Source organism: Pezoporus flaviventris, unplaced genomic scaffold (genome assembly GCF_033815535.1).
Source record: "Pezoporus flaviventris isolate CSIRO_AGI_PZ_B2104156 unplaced genomic scaffold, CSIRO_AGI_Pfla_v1 ptg000037l, whole genome shotgun sequence".
In the NCBI taxonomy this organism is placed as follows: Eukaryota; Metazoa; Chordata; class Aves; order Psittaciformes; family Psittacidae; genus Pezoporus; species Pezoporus flaviventris.
The window spans coordinates 22514805-22531640 of NW_026892585.1; the positions used below are offsets into that span (position 1 = coordinate 22514805).

General features: G+C 43.6%; 1 protein-coding gene across 5 annotated transcripts in view; it reads left to right on the top strand.

The window, feature by feature from the left end:
• The first annotated feature begins 1091 nt into the window (after positions 1-1091).
• Positions 1092-16836, top strand: part of RBMS3 (RNA binding motif single stranded interacting protein 3) — a 726761-nt gene continuing 711016 nt past the window's right edge. For 2 of the 5 annotated variants that reach the window (XM_061464997.1, XM_061465001.1), the window contains exons 1-2: positions 1350-1492; positions 1927-2117. In XM_061464997.1, coding sequence (XP_061320981.1) covers position 1492; positions 1927-2117 — 192 coding nt within the window. In that variant the 5' untranslated portion in view covers positions 1350-1491. Of the gene's footprint in view, positions 1251-1348; positions 1493-1926; positions 2118-16836 lie in introns of those variants that run through there. The other 3 variants (XM_061464999.1, XM_061464998.1, XM_061465000.1) reach the window with 3 other exon arrangements.

The window sequence follows — 16836 nt, forward strand, 5'->3', positions numbered from 1 at the left end:
CCTTCCACCCCCAAAAGTAGACTACATTTAAATGATTGTAAATAAATGACTGTGAGTAGTCTAAAGTATCTGTATCTGATTATAACCTTTAATAGTCAGGGCTTGATTGTCTTTTTATTTCTCTCAATTTTGAACATGGATGCTGGTAGTTTCAGTAGAAACGCTTCTTATTAGTACCAAACTGAGAAGACAGCAGGGCCCGCAAGTATGTGACATGTTTTGAGAATATTAATAAAGGATCTTTTGAGAGGCGTATTTTAAAAATTGGTGTGTGACAAAAACCTTTTTTTCTGTTGTGAGATTAGCCCTTTCCCTTTGCCCAAATACATTGTTGCAGTAAGATCTGTTCAGGTTCCTGCAATAACAATCTTGCTGGGGAATAACAGAACCCAAGGTGAGGAATAAAAGGGCACCATATAATACCTGATAGTCACCAGCTTCCTGAAATACCCCCTCCGAGACAGGTTCTTTCCTGGCATAACATAGACAAGCTCCTCAGGATGTGGCCCAGTATTCCTGTGGAGCAGGTAGCTGCTATCAGAGAAGTCAGCATTTATATTAGGTTGATCAGGTATATATATCTTGACACTGCAGGCTCTAGGTGGATGTTTCCAGTTAACTTTCAAAGCAGCTGCTCCTCAGGACAATGTGGTGTTATATTTAGAAGTGCAGACTGGTCACCTGATGGTGTCCTGATTTGAGAGCGATCAGGTCTACGCTCACCATTCATCTTTTCAAAAGGAAAAGGGGAATAGCTGAAGAGTTGGCTTGGCTCTGATGCCACTGAGGAAATTCTTGTTTTGTTGTAGAATACTCTTAATGAGATTGCATTTTTCCCTACCATGTCCAACTTCAGTCTGACAAAGAAGCTAATGCAAGGAAGAAAACAATCGTGTGCCACGACTGATGTAGCAGCTTACACACGATTTCTTTTTTCCCTTTTCTCTCTTCCATTTGTGTTGATAAAATCGCAGAGCCGGCGGCTGGTACTGATGTAGATTTTCAGCCTGGATTTGCTTTTGTTTTTCTCCTTACTCCAGTTCTCCTTGTGCAGTGCTGCGTGGCGCTGGCAGCCTGAGAGAGAGGGAGCTCCAGTCACACACATGCCCTCAGCCCGCGGAGAGGAGATTAACATCGCGGAGCCCACGTTTGCAATAGCGGGTGGTGCTGGGGGGAGGCGAGGGGAAAATAAAATAAAAGCAGCAGTCGGGTAAATGCTCGTCTCTTCTCGCCACCAGCACCTTGCACAGGTCTGAAACCGCTTGTTTTGCTTTGCTGTATTGCGCTTGCCTGGGATGTGGAGAGGGGAGGGGGAGGGGAGGAAGGGGGAGGTTTAACTTTTACTTGACATTACCGGGTTCTTGTCACTTCCCCCGTGTAAAAAGCCGGGGGTTCCCCAGCGCCCCCACCCCTGCCCGGGCTCGGCTCCCTTCGGTGAACTTTGTTCACAGACACCACGGCTCGTCCGGGCCTGGGACATGGATAGCGCAAAGTAAATAACCGCCACGGTTAGACCGGGGCCGGGAGTTGATCTTCGGTGGCAGAGATCTGCTTAGTTAGCGTTTGCCGTTGCGGGGCGATTGAAGGCCGCCGTGCCAAGGGCACGCGCGCACACGCACACACACGCGCGCACACGCACACACACAGACACACGCAGGCACACTCTTACACACGCACGCTGGATACAAAAGTCTGGAGGATCTAGGGTAGAATTGCAGCCGCCGGATCGGTGCAGCGGCAGCGGCCAGAGCCATGCGTGTCACGGCCTCCTGAGGGGGAAAGGGAAGGAAAGAAGGAAGGAAGGACGGAAAAAAAAAAAAAAAAAAAGGAAAGAAGGACGGAAAAAAAGAAAAGAGGGAGAAAGGAAAGCACAAGAAGGACGCGGGGTGGTGGAAAGTGTTCGCCTGCTTTTGTCTCGCAATACAGTGAACTGGAAGATGGAGATGGATGTTAAGGGAGTTTCTCCGTGCCAGGAGCCCATCCCCCCGGCGGCGGGGTCTGGCGGCTGCCCGCACCAGCGCCCGCACCACCGCGATGGGCAGCCCGCGGAGCCGGCCCCCGCCACCGACAGCGGCCACCCGGAGCGGAGGCACGGCAGCGAGAAAGAGGACAAAAAGGTAGGTCCGCTCCGCCGCCGGCCGGCCGGCGCCGCGCCCGCCGGAGGGGCCGGCTGCCCGGGGCCGCGCTCGGCGGGGCGGAGGGTATGGAGGGGGCGGCAGGCCCGCTGCCGCCCGGCCGCGGCCACGCCGCCGCGGGCAGCCCCGCGCCGCCCTTTGTCAGCGCGGCGGCGGGAGGCGGGGGGGCGGCGGCGGAGGTTGTCTGAGGACACGGGGTAGGGGGGGAAGAGCGGGGCTGCCGCCGCGGGGCCCGGGGCTCGGGGCAGTTTTCCGTCCGCCTTGCGAGAGCGGCGCCGCGGGCGGCGGCCCAGGTGCGGTCGCGAAAGTTTACCTCACTTCGAGGGGCCGGCGCCGGCAGGGCCGCGGGTCCCCTCCCCTGAGCTCGGTTTTCGCCCAGCGGCCGGTCTCCCCAGGAGGCAGCCCGGGCGCCGTGTCCCTCCAGCCCTGCTGTGTCATTGTGGACCGGGAACGGCTGGTCGCCGCCGAGTGGAAGGAAACCTGTGGGTGAGGGAGTTCAGCGAGAAACGGGTCAGATCGCATCCCTTTGGTGCGGATGTGTCTGCTGCTGGGAGTATCGGAAAGTGGGAAGGATGGCATAGAAAAAGGTTGCCATTAAGATAATGTCAGGGCAGAGCATCGAGCAGTGCTTTTGTCTGTGGGCACTGTCTTTATTTCCATTCGTTTTTCTCGGCATGGGTTTACCGAACCGAAGCCGAGGAATTCTGCTGTGTCTGTAGGTCCGTAATAGACAGAGACTGGTAAATGTAAGTTTCATCGTAATTGTTGCAAGGAGGGAACAGTGTGTGCCAGCCTGTGAACCCAGTCCGTTTATCCGAGTAATTCTCCGAATGGACAGATACCCCAAACCTAGCATAGATGAAATGTTGTCATGTACTGTTTTTGAGCTGTGTTTCTTCAACTAGTTTTACTATAGTTTGGTTTTGCTACAAATGTGTAAGAGAACAGCAACACAATGAAGGAATGCAAGCTAGCAATGGAATAATTTAACCCAAGAAGTATGTCACACCACATACTTGCATGACCACAGTTGCAATTATCATGAGAAATACAAGGTATTTTGAAAATGATGGCTCTCTCTAACTGGAGAGCCTATGTTTGTAGTATTTACCTCCCACGCTTTCAGGTTTGTTACTGTTTGGTAAAATCTGTGCTATTGTTTAAATTAAAATCAAGCATCAATGACTGATCATTTGAACAGGGCCTGTGCAGTTTAATAAGGTGGATGCAAGGGCTTTAGTTTTGAACCGATAACTGTTGATTTACATATTGTGACAGATGAACAGAGAATTTCATCTTCCTTGAGTTTATGAATATTTCATTCTGTCGTGACTGCATGTGACTTTACAGCTCTAAATGATTCCTGTGTGTGATTGTTTCTAGGATCCCTTTTCGTGCTTCATGTTATTGCAAATGCTTTTATTTCAAAATAACACAAAAGTAGAGTCAAGGTGGCCTTTTACACATGAGCTGCTTGTGCTAGTAGTGCCTTGAGCATTTCAAAACCCTGCCTTCAGCAGAAATCCATGCTCAATAGTTACTTTCTGATGTGCCACACAGTCTGTTTAATGCTTTACCAATCATGGACATGAGGAAGGCAAACAAGGTACAGCTGAAGGTGAATGAACACTAGAGAAGGCCTGATTCTCTGTGGTGTGGCTGATTAACTTGTTTTGATAATTCAGTATTGCACTGGTTTATTCTTTATCTGCCAGCATTTTCTGGACATAGAAACAAAAGTACTACCTTCTTTTTTGTCCTAGTTGTAGCCATGCTAAAGTACTGTGATATATTCCTTTATTTTCAAATCCGCTATCAGCTTCTCCAGGCTTGCCATTGCCAAGGTGGTTGCAATGACTAGCCTGTATTTTTGGGAAGTGCTGTAATATTTCAAACCTCCCTAAATGTATGCATCTTTTCTGGATGCTGTCCCAGGATGACCAGTACTTCTTATTAGTGCAGAAGTATTTCAGATATCTGGTAAGATAGTGGCACCAGAAATGTGCTGAGAAGGGGAAAACCCATTAAAACCATAGCAATCGCACTCCTGTGAAAAAAAAACCAACATTCCAACCAGAAAACAAAACTCAAGTATTGCTGGAAGCGTCATCTAAGAACTTTCTAAAGGGATTGAAATAACAGTACCATTGTTTATTTGACCCTTACACAAATGTCAGAGGTGCACTGATGCATCCTAGAAGTGTAAGCGCTCTACATAGAAATTGTGAAGGACATTATAGAACCTGATTTCCTGACAAGTGCATACTTATGAGTAACTAAAGGTTAAGATTTTACATCTCACGATTCCACTGTCAGGACTTACTTTTTGGGATCACGCTTCAATTACGAAAAGTCTTATATTGTATCATTGAGCTCCATTTCCTGTGGAGGTAAAAAGTTTTGCTTCCATCTAAATGAAGTGAAGTCAAACTTATGCTCTAATAAAGCTATTTCTTTTTTTCTTGTCACTGCCTCCAAAAGGAACTTTGCTGAATTAACCGAATAAAGTATTTCCCAAATTCTGTGGAATTTCAGTAGAAGGTACTGGTACTGCCATAGTGTCAATTATGTGGATATTGGAGGGTATTTTTCTGCTGTATGTTCATTTTTTATTTGCCTTTTAACATCAATAAAATCATGAAATGTGTGCAGAACTTGAAATATATCCCAGTACCTTCAGCTGGGCTGCTGACATGCTGGAATCTATGCTTAAGTGCTTTGTTGGAGGAAGACCTAGGTTACCTCCCATATATCTTTCTGTGTTGAAACCATCTCTGAGCAATGTATGAGAAGAGAAATTATGAAGATTGACTTTATAATTTATTAAGGATATAGCACTTGGTGCTTTAAAGTATAGCTTCCATTTAGGTGGGTGAAAATTAAGCAGAAATAGCAGAATGTAATATTGAGAAAAACAGTTGATACTGGTTTTTCCTCTTAAAGCAAAACACATCAGAAAATGTTTTTCAACACTCCTATAACGTTTGATGTTATTTTAGTTGAAAGCATGTAGGTCTGACCTTATATACAGCAGCATGTTGACGTTCTTGAGTATGGCAAAGTGGGTGACTGGGGGACAGAACAACATGCAGCCCTTGGCATCACAATTTTTTGCCAGTTGGAGGTGCAGCGGATTCCGGTGACATGTTGTGCAGGTGGGTTATCACACCATTTTGCCACTCCATGACTTTGTGTAAAGGGGCACACACCCACAGATTTTATGAGGATTCTTTCCAGTTTCTATTGGAATGTTAGCATCTTTGCAAGGATCTGTATAGGGAGCACTTTGAGAGCTGAAGGCAGCTCTGCAATTCCTTTGCAGGCTGGGGACTGTGGGTGACATTTTCCCAGGGGTGGTACAGGCCCTTGGCTACAGCCAGTGTGTTATGGTGTTTCCATCTCTGAAGTACTGTGAAGCCCCCAAGTCCTCCAAAACTTGGTCCTCAGTGTGCATTTGGTAACATAGCATTGCTACCCAAATATTTTGTTTTCTTTATTTTGTTTTCGGCTGAGGAAAGCCTCTGTATACCTGGGGTTTGCACAAATGATTTAGCACAAATGATTTACAAGCACACCCAGAGCTTTCACTTCAGGCCTACATTCCAGATACAACCCCCTGTGAAACAGTTCCAAGGTGAAGAACTTTCTGTGTATTTACATGGAAATGAGCACACCAGGTTACAGCAAAAGCAAGCCTGTCTATCTGGGCTGGGTACATTGTATTCTGGTTCAAAATCCACTTGCAAGTGTTTGATGTACGAGTTCTGAAGTACTTTGTGGGCTTATTTGTGTGTTATTTCCCACAATGCTCACTTGTGATATTGCTATCTGAGAGTGGTAATCAGGTGTGAGCTTCTAGGTGGGAAAAGCTGAATGCTTTGGGGAAAGACAGTTGGTATAACAGGGCAATTCTGTTCTGCTGTACATGTGATCTGATCTAATTGGTTGTCTCTCAAAGCCGTCTGCTAGTGTATTTACAGGACTACTGCTATCAACGGTGTGGTGGTGGTTCACTTGTCCTCCACAAACAGTATGTCAGGAAGAGTGGAAGACTCCTCAGGGGCAATTGTCTTTAATACTTTCTCTTTTGTAATTAGTTTTGTTTGTTTGGAAAGCCCTGTGTTACTGTGTGTTTACATTGAGAGGAGGCTTAAGAAATGCAGTTTATGCTTGAAGCAGATGGTGCGAAGCTTCTTTTTGGGGGTGGATCTTATGTGAAACCATAGGGGGTTCCATTGTGTACAGGAGAGTAGTTGTCAATCAGTGTCTTCTTCCTGGAGGTTTAGGTGTGTTTTCAGATAACCTGGATCCAGCCCATTGAGCAACTTGAAATTAAGAACCAAAAGCTTAAACCAAGATCAGGAATGGGTGTAAGGAACCAGTCTGGGGTGTGTGGGACAAATAAAGCAGGTACAGCCAATGCTACCAGTTGCTGATGGTAGTAATTTGTGCTGATAATCATATAATATGCAACATCTTGTATTACCTGGAGTTTCCAAGTAGTGAAGGCTTTGTGCCAGGTGTACTGTGGGCTATGGTCCTGCCAAGATGTAATGCAGGCATGAATAGTCAAGGTCAGGCCATTGTCTGCCTGGATGGACAAACCTGTAGCCACCCAGAGGTGGCAGAAAATTTTACTTGTGGCTGTTGCTATTCTGAGAGTTTGATGTCAGACAGAAATTCTAGTATCTCTTCAAAGTACGTAAAGTATTGGAGGATAATGGGTATTTATCTTGCTGCTAAGAATGTTTCAGGAATCATTCCTCAGCCCAGCAACTCTGTCTTCTTCAGGCCCACCTATTGTTCATTCTTAAGCTGCTCCTTTACTGTGTGGTGGGCTGTCATGATATTGGTATTGATATGCATAGTTCAGTGTCTTCCTGATGAAATGGCCTGAAAAAGAAAAGCTTATTCTGTGCAAGGAACCTGTTCTTCCTGGGTTCCCAGGCCTGGTGGCTGGCTGGGTGCTGAGTCTGTCCCAAAGCCACAGACCCAGGACATGCTGGATCCCTCATATTCAGATATTTCTCTTGCAGACTCTCAGGTTGCAGCTCCAGGGCAAGCATTAATTTATGACAGTGTGGAGAGTCTCCCCTACACATCTACCTGGAATGGCTCCCCAGGGACACAGTGGCAGGTGCCTCTAGAAGGAAGGTTTTGGTCCTTCGGATTGCTGCTGTGGGCAGCAGAGCTATTAACCATGCCATTAACCCATTGCAAGGAGCAAGGCCCAAGGGCCATCTGCTTTGAGGAGAATAAATAAAAAGCTCAGATTAAAAAAAAAAATCAAAAAGAGGAATTTCACTGTGAACCGAAAGCCTTGCTTTGCAGGCAGGTCTGCTTCTGCATTTCCATGCATTTAATGTACTCTGCCTCTCACACTTCTCTTGCCTTCTTATGAGAGAATCCTTAGATGAACCCAGGGTTGTGCCTTCATTACAAAAACAAGCAGATGAGAAGAATAGAAAGAAAAAAACTGTTAGTACCTCAACTGAAGGCAAGACTAATAAACTCATATTTTATTAGACATCAGAGAATCCATAAGGAGAAGAGATATTGGAATTAGGCCTCATAGTTTTCACAGCTCTGAAATTACTTTTTATCTCATACTCTGAGAATTCCTTTTACTGATATGGGAAAGAATCTTACCTTAAGTAAATACACATTTGAAATGTATTTATTTATATAATTGCATAATGGCATGTTGAGAATATGGAATGTGGAGAATGAGGTCCAGCACTGGTTTTGTGTTAAAGCATAAAGTTGGAGAGAAAGGAATTGAGTTCTGTGCTTTGACTGTGTCTGTACTAAAACAACATACATGACAGTGCACATGAATCATTCTTTAAAATCTTATCCAATACTGAGACTTCTGAAAGAATAATATGCTACTTAAAATAGTTCTCCCCTTAAATAAACTGCATGAGAAATGTTTGGGCAAAGAGCAAACAGCTGTTTAAATTTTTCAACCAACTGATCAATAAGTGGGTGAAGCTTGAAAAGCAATCACACTCTGGTTCCTGGGTTAAACGTAGAAATATTCATTGTAATGCAGAGATTTCATGAAAAGTAAGTGCTACTTAGAGCTATTACAGAGTGAAATCATGTGCATATGTAGTTGATTTGGTAAAAAACCCAGGGACATAAACAATGAACATCATGGTTGGGAGCTAAACAACACTTGAGTCATCGGAAACAACCACAAATTTTGTATGCAGAAGACACAGAACTGCCTCTCTGGCTAAAGGCAAGTTCATCTTGGCTGCAGAAGGGTTGTGAGGATTCCTACTTGGAGGAAGATACAGCCCTGAAAAGGGCTTTGTTATCTCCTCTTGAGCAGCTGGGACATTGCCTTGACTCAGATGTAGTGGTATGTGCTGAGACTGGAAAGCAGTTTTATTCGGGACTGCACATGACAGCCCAGAGCTTGGCCAGTGCATGCCATATCCTTCCCACTTATGTAGAGCTTGTTCTCAAAAGCCCAGTATTCACAGGAATTGCTGTCCAAGGGTTGAGTGCCAGCTTGTAACCAATCTGAGGCTTCAAACAATGGATAATCAATGAAGCTAAAAAAGAACAATACCCATGTTGTTGCATGCTATTCCCAGTGTTTTGCTAGATGCTTACAGACCATCTCTATGTGTGGTAAAAGCTTACTGTGCCATACTGCATCTTTAGGGCACAGTAATTCTTACTATATCAAGGTTGATATTTATTTAATTGCTCAGGAAAGTATAGTTACTGACATGTGAAGAGGTTCAGCTTTAGTTTGGTTCCATATTTGGTTGTTCTCTGCTGAGCTGTGGCTGTGTTGCTCACACAGTGCCTGGGATTATTTCCCAGCAGCTTGTGCTAGGTGGATTTCTGTTTAGGACAAGAGGTAATGGGTATAAACTGGAACACAAGAGGTTCCACTTAAACTTGAGAAGAAACTTCTTCTCAGTGAGGGTGACGGAACACTGGAACAGGCTGCCCAGGGAGGTTGTGGAGTCTTCTTCCCTGGAGACATACAAAACTCACCTGGACACATTCCTGTATAACATTATCTAGGTGTTCCTGCTCCGGCAGGGGTTTGGACTAGATGATCTTTTGAGGTCCCTTCCAATCTCTAGCATACTGTGATACTGTGATTTCTGTACTGACTAGCTGCCAGTATGGGTATAAAAAGTTGCACGCTCCCAGTAAGGTTATTGGTTTCTAACAACCTGTCTCTGAAAATGCCCCAATAGTAAAGAAAATGGGACTGCAGCTGTAAATAGGAAAATATGAAAACAGGAGCCCTGATAATAATTTCCATAAAAGTAGTGCCCAGATGAGGTTCTAATGTGATGTTTAAATATGTATAAGGAGAAAGGACAGATCTGAAAGATATTACAGGTATTAACTACTCTACAGGAGCTTATTTCCTTCCTCACTCTTCACCCTTTCTTCATGGCTCTGAAATTATCCTCTGTCTATGAGGAAAACTTCTGTTTAGTTTCATTTCACCGCATTGCATTCTGAGCTGTAAGGGGAATACGAATTATTCCAGAAACTATAATAACCAGTGCATCTTAACTGGGATAAAACAAGACACAATTTGGCTCATAATATGGACAAGAACAGTCATGTATAAAATTTGTTAGACAGCCATGATTTACTAGAAATAGAGTAATTCTTCCATGCCTAATGGCTTCTGCCATGTGTTTAAATACAGCTGTTATTTTCATTATACATTCTATTAAGTGAAGACCGGTCTTGTTATAGAAGCAGAATGGGAATAGTTTCCTTGACTGAAAAACAAGTGTTGGGTAAATAAAATCACAGACTCAAGACACAAAGGCTGGTTAATATACTTACTGTTCCCAAGCTTCTGAGTTCATTCCATTGAACACCTTGGCATGTAGTTTCAGAGTTTATTCTTTCCAACAAAGACATGTTACACAGGTTGTTCAAAATAATAATGTGATCAACAACTGAAAATACTGCAGGGAGATAAAAAGAGTATTTCCTGGTTTAGTTCTAGACCTGCAGAGGGTTGTTACCACTGACTGGAGAATGAGAATAAAATGGTGTGGAACCTCTGCCTATTCTGTTAATATAGGTCTGTGTTAATTGATTTCAACAAGTGCCTCAAGCACCATTGACACCTCTTCTTCACTATTAACTAATGATGCTTGTCTCACTGGGATTAGGTCTGGATGGACACCAGCAACAAGTGGTGTACCTCAGGGATCTGTAATTGGGACCAGTACTCTTTAATATCTCCATCAGCGACATAGACAATGGGATTGAGTACACCCTCAGCGAGTTTGTAGGTGACATGAAGCTGAGTGGTGCAGTTGACACACCCAAGGGATGGGATGCCATCCAGATGGACTTTGACAGGCTCAAGAGGTGGGCCCATGTGAACCTCATGAGGTTTGATGGGGTCAGGTGTAGGGCTCTGTACCTGGGCTGGGGCAACCTCCAGTCTCAATACAGGCTGGGGATGAAGGGATTGGGAGTACCCCAGAGGAGAAGGACTTGGGGATACTGGTGGATGAAAGATTGGACATGAGCTGGCAATGTGGGCTTGCAGCCCAGAAGGCCAATTGTTTCTTGGGCTGCATCCAGAGGAGCGTGGCCAGCAAGTCAAGGGAAGTCAGTCTGCCCCCCTCTATGCTGCTGTGGTGAGACCGCGCCTGGAGTCCTCAGTACAGGGAAGACATGGACCTGTTGGAGAGAGTCCAGAGGAGGGCCACAAAAATGATCAGGGGGATGGAACAGAAAGCCTGGAGAAGAGAAGACTCTGGGGGGACTTTATTGCGGTGTCTTAGTTCTTGAAAGGGGCCTATAAGAAAGATGGGGAGAGACTTTTTATCAGGGCCTGTTGCAATAGGACGAGGGGTCGTGGTTTTAAACTAAAAGAAGAGAGATTCAGGCTGAATGTGAGGAAAAAAATTCTTTACAATGAGAGTGGTAAAATACTGAAATAGGTACCCAGAGAGGTGGTGGATGCGCCATCCCTGGAGACATTCAAGGCCAGGCTGGATGTGGTTCTGGGCAACCTGATCTAGTTGGAGATGGCCCTGCTCATTGCAGGGGGGCTTAGACCAGATGAACACTGAAGGTCCCTTGCAAGCCATACTGTTCTATGATTCAGTTACTGAATCTATACTCATTTCCAGGAGCCCATGGCAGAGAATCTCCTTTTGGATCCAAACTAACATGCTCAAGGTAAGTCTCTGTGGAAAAGGAATCAAAGGGCTAGTATCTACCAAAGATAATTCTTGCAGCTGTAATATTTAGTAGTAATTTGGTATTAGCTATAGCGTAATAAATATGCCTTGTGCTTAGCTGAGAATTCAAAAAGAGTATGTTATTGCCTTAAGGTAGGTACCATGTGAATCAGACATAACACAGGAAGGATAACTGCAAGTTCTCACAGATGGGCAGGTGAGCATGTTATGTACGAGTGGGATGTAAACTTCTGCTCTGAGGCTGAATTAGAGTGAAAGGCGGTGGCATGGAGGGCGGAGAGGGAGTCCTTCCTGGAAAGGTAATTGAAAGCAGCAACTTCTGAGTAGGACTGTAAGGAAGGATTTTGTAAGGTTTGCATTTTGACATGAAAGAAGTTTATGAAGTGTGTATTGGGTCCATCTGGAGTTAAGGAAGCACACAACAGAATTTCACAGAGTTCACGAAATGCTTATCTAGGCTTCACAGACATTATACAGTGCCCTGGTTAGCCATGTTAACTATTGAGTGTGCTTCAAGGACAGGCAGACTTTCAAAGTATGAAAGCCACTTTTAATAATTAATTGGCTCACTCCCTCCTACCTATTGCTTCATATCTAATAAAAGGCAACAGCAGGTCCTTGCCAAAGCCAACAGATACAAAATACTTAGGTTAGTTGGATTTGGGATATTACAGGCTAGAAAGGATATCCCCAAAAATCTTAGAAGTGAAACACTCCCCATTTTTTGTCCTGTCTCATTTTTCCCACGACTCTCATATGATGTGCTCTTAGAGTAAATATTTGCTAATCTAGTAAGTGATTTCAGGAAGATCAGTCCACTTTTTAGAGAAGAAGAAGAGTGTCTGTGTGTGTGTCTGAACTGATTTATAACTGGAAGCCTGTTTCGATTTTACTGTGTCAGGGAGACATGCTGAGATTTCCAAGTGCTAAACTGACTTTTGCCTTAAGAGGAGCAGCCACCATCCACACTATCATCTACATCCATGCACATACAGTGTGACACAGGAAATGACACACCATTATCAGATAGCTGTTAAGATGGATGCAGGGAAATGGTGAGCTTGCTGGCATGACCTCAAAGACATCCACAGATGTTCTGTAGTCACTTAAGTGTGTGCAGTTAAAGTGTGTCTCTTGTGCACTTGGGGAAATTTTGGTGTAAACAGAACACCTAAGTTTCAGGAGGCCATTAAGATATTTGTAGAGGGAGAAGAGAGGAAACCAGCAAGCTTAAAGTTAAGGAAGGCCATATAGCTTTTCAAGAGACCAAGAGGGGTAAGGCAGTAACAAAGGGTTGAATGTTCATCCCAAACCTGACTATCTGTCTCCCACATCAGGGAGGTGGCTAATGAAGTGGAAGCCCACTGTCACTATTGTGGTCTTATGCAAAGCACAGCCATGCTAGGCCTTAAAATAGGGACCAAATGTGCCAATTCTTGAACTTGTCAAGAGCACACATCCTGTGCAGAAGGTTAATCAGTTCTAAGAGAAGCCACGTGGAGGGTAGAGAGTCACAGGCGTTCAAGGTCAATGTGGCTCAGGGAATGTTTACAAGAAGGGTCATACCACAGGACTGTCATGAGGTAATCATCGAGACCTACATCAGAACTGGACACAACCAGTGCTGAGAAATGTTGCTCAGGGGAAGAACAAGGCTCTAGCTTCTCTGTCTGGTCTGTTCTCTCTGGTGCATGTTCTGCCTGTTGGTAAGACTCACCAGCTTCCTCTCTTTAGGCAGTGTTCCATAGTCATGTTCTTTTGCATGATGTTGCATGCAGAACGTTACAAAGGTCTTCCTTACTAGCTGGTCAGGTGATGCAGTCACAGTTATACCCAACTGCTGCTGTTTTAGAGCTAGAGTTACTTCCTCACAATGGGCTGTTAAATCATGTTATCCCATGGACTGTGGCTTTATTCCCGGTAGCTTGTAACTACCAGGAATAATCTGCAGCGTAATGTTGTTGTAACATAATGTAATCTGTAATGCCCATGTTGTCATAACGTAATGTAATCTGTAATGCCGATATTGTCTGCACATACAAGCAAAACCCATGAAAAGATGTGATTCTGCAATGCCAGTCTGCATTTCTCAAATGCATATTATCTTTGATCATATCATGATACCTCTTAGTCATACATCCACATCTAATGTTAATAACTGGAAGAGAGCAGAAGCCATTAGAATTACATAATCATAGATAACAGATGCTACTGTATGTTATTAAGAACTAGCAGTAGAAAGACACAGTGATGTAACAGTTACCAAGTGCCTAAAGCATTACTCTCTTTGCTAATGCAGGCGACTTATTTCTCACCTATGCAAAGGAAAATTATAGATGAATCTGTCAAAGGTAGAACTTTCACCATTTTTAAGATGCAGGTCAGAGCAGTTGCACATGTTGACACACGGTTTTGTGGTATCAATAGTCTCAGCATGCATTGTGGTCCTCGCTTTGTTGTACATCTGCATGTACATTAGTTCCTTACAAATGCTTTGGCAGACTCTCACAGCTACCCACAAGACAGTGAGGAGGAGTACAGGACTTCAACAGTCAGGGTCAAGACCTCTGAAGAGTGGTGTGGAGATTGATGCAGAGAATTTCAAAGGTGGGGTACCAAATGATAAGTACAGAAATGAACTGTGCACCAAGCTTCTCTGTGCACAAAGAGACGGCCAGGTTGGGTGGGGCTTTAATCAACCTGGTCTAGTAGAGGGTGTCCTACCCATGGCGGGGGGGGGGGTGGAACTAGATAATCTTTAAGTTTTCTTCCAACCAGAACTGTTTTATGATTATATGACTCTGTGCAGAGTAAAGGCAGAAAATACAAAGCTCTGCTTCAATCCAAGATTTGTTGTGTTGGTGTGTAAAATGATGAGGAAAAAGCATATGTGTAACAGTTAGGTAAGAATCATAAACCTCACATTTAAAAGCCAAAGCAACAGAAAATGCATAAATGCAGCAATAAGATCTAGTGATAAATTTTAAGTGCAAAGTTTAGGAAAAGAAGAACAAGGCAGTTTGTCATCTTCTGCTGTTGTTAGGAAGTGTGAAGGAATGGGATCTGCTTGTATGGCCTTAACTGAAGTAGCTGGGAGCACTTTCACCCTAGGTAAAATGATCTTCAGTTATTCTGTCTGTCCAGGTCATACTGGATGCCAGTACCATCACAAGGGACAAAGTGTCACCTCTGATCTGTAGTCAGTTACTGTCCCATCTCCTGATATCCTTCCAAACCAGTGCCAGTGTTTGCTAGCAATGCTGCTGTGGACTGGGGAACAGAGGACAGATACCTCACCCTTGACATGAGTATTACTGTAGTTCTCTGACAGCAGCTTTAGTGCTGCAACATCAGAGCAGATGTGCAAGGGTCAAAAGGATTAGTAAGTTAAGAAATGTAAAAAAACCCACATAGCTTGAAAAAGTGCTTCACTATGGTAACAACATCTTTTGCTGACATCTAATTTTTCAGTTTGTACTAGGTTAAGGATTAATTTTGTATCTTACTAGCAAAAGAAGTTTACAACTTTTTCACAGGCACGTTATATTTTACCTTCTTGAAATGATTTATGACCAAGTAAAACTTGTTATGAGTAGAAGCTGTGCAGGAGGCAGTGGGGAGGTACAGACTGTTAAAAATAATCCAGAGGAAGGTGGATTAGTAGGCTCAGCTGAAGTAGTCAGATGTGCAGTGTCAGTGCTTTATCAGTTTAAAGAATTCTAATATTTACATACCTAGGAGAAGAACATGCTATAGCATGAATGGGAAATAGAAACTCACTTCTGTGCTTAGGCTCACTTAGGCTCTTCAAGGTTGTAAGAGAACTGATTTTCCCAATTCTGGGAGTAAACAAGAATATTTTTGGAGAAAAAAGAAGTAACATTGACAGGTTGCAATCTGAAATAAATATGGGAGTTTAAACTTCGCTAAAATAACAGTTTTAATGAGCTTGCACAGTCCAAAGCTCTCTCTATTCCACACAAAAGACAGAAACTCCCTTGATGAGATTTTGTTTGGGATTAGGAATTATCCTGCCTTGGAGCAGGAGAATGCTGTAGATTTTGCACTTTGTTCTTGTATGATTCTGCCCTGGAAAATGCTTTGATGCTTTTTAAAATGAAACAGCATCTAGACAGAGTTTTCAGATTCACCCAGACTCTAACAGTTGATATGAATTACCTGACAATTGCATAAAACAAATGCAACTGTAAATGAAATTACTGCCTGCAGTCTCACAGTCTGGTGTGTTGCAGGATCAGATCTTGCAACGTCCAGCTTTTGAGGGGGAAGTACCATCTCTCTCTATGTATTTAAACACTGCTGCTACAATGAAACTTGCATCTTTATGTATTCGTGTGGCAGTAAGTATAATATTTTAACAGTGTAAAATTGTATTTATTTCCTACTTTATCAAAACCAGCCTTAGAGCTCAGTACAAGTATGCTAGGGATGTGGTATCTAACCTGAACGTAGTTTTGGTAGTAGATAGTTCATATAAAATGGTAGCATAATAACTGAACAATGGTTTGAAGCACCTTAAAAAGGAAATATATTTTACGGTTGAAACCATGAGCAAACTTGTATGTTTAAAGTGGTATTTCATTAGAATGTAGTATTTCAAATTCCAAGTAGTGTCTTTTTTCCATGTAGAAGGGATGTGTAACAATGTCAGATGTTGCTGTTGATATGGAGCCGTAGCCTGCACAACACATTTATAAGAGCAGAATCCTTTGTCCTCTCACTCCTGCAGGAGCATCGGTTTGAAGAGAACACATCTGTAATAGATTCAGGTTGCTTTTTTATCAGCAGCTGATGGTGACACTCTTATGAAAGGGCTGAATCCTCATACCTACAAATACATTTGTCAACAAAATACGAGCATGTGAGACAACAGTTCAGTCACATCTCGCTTTCATTTTTTCTCTTTTGTGCTAGGGCGTAACTTCCAACTGTCAGCTCTTTCAGCTGAGTGTCAGCCTTTTTGTAATTGCTGCAGTGTGTCAACCCCTTTTAAATTACCATATGTTAGCTGTTTACTATATTGGCTGGAAGCATGCGCGTTTGATTCTTCCCCTTTGCCTTACCTGTGTTGCTCTTGGTGAAGGCCAGGTGACTATTTTAGCTGATAATTCAGCCACTGGCAGGAATGCCCGAGGTGGATTCTGTGTGGCTATGCTGAGTCCAAGAAAGTCACTCCATTGTAGAACCTAACAGTGGGAAGAAAGGGGGTGGGTGGTGGATGTGCTTGGCAGGCTGGCTAGTGAGCAGACAGACTTACAAACTTAATCCCTTCCTTCCTTGCCTGAATTTAGACAACCAGGAGACAATTACACTATAGGTTGTATATGTCTGTGGGAATTTGCTCCTGAGGATACCTGGCTAACAGAAGCAGAAGAACCTGTTTGCCCTAGTGTCTGCCTGAGTTTTTGACTATCACTATAGGATGTTAGCACCTTGCAGATGTTTAAAAATGTTGCAAT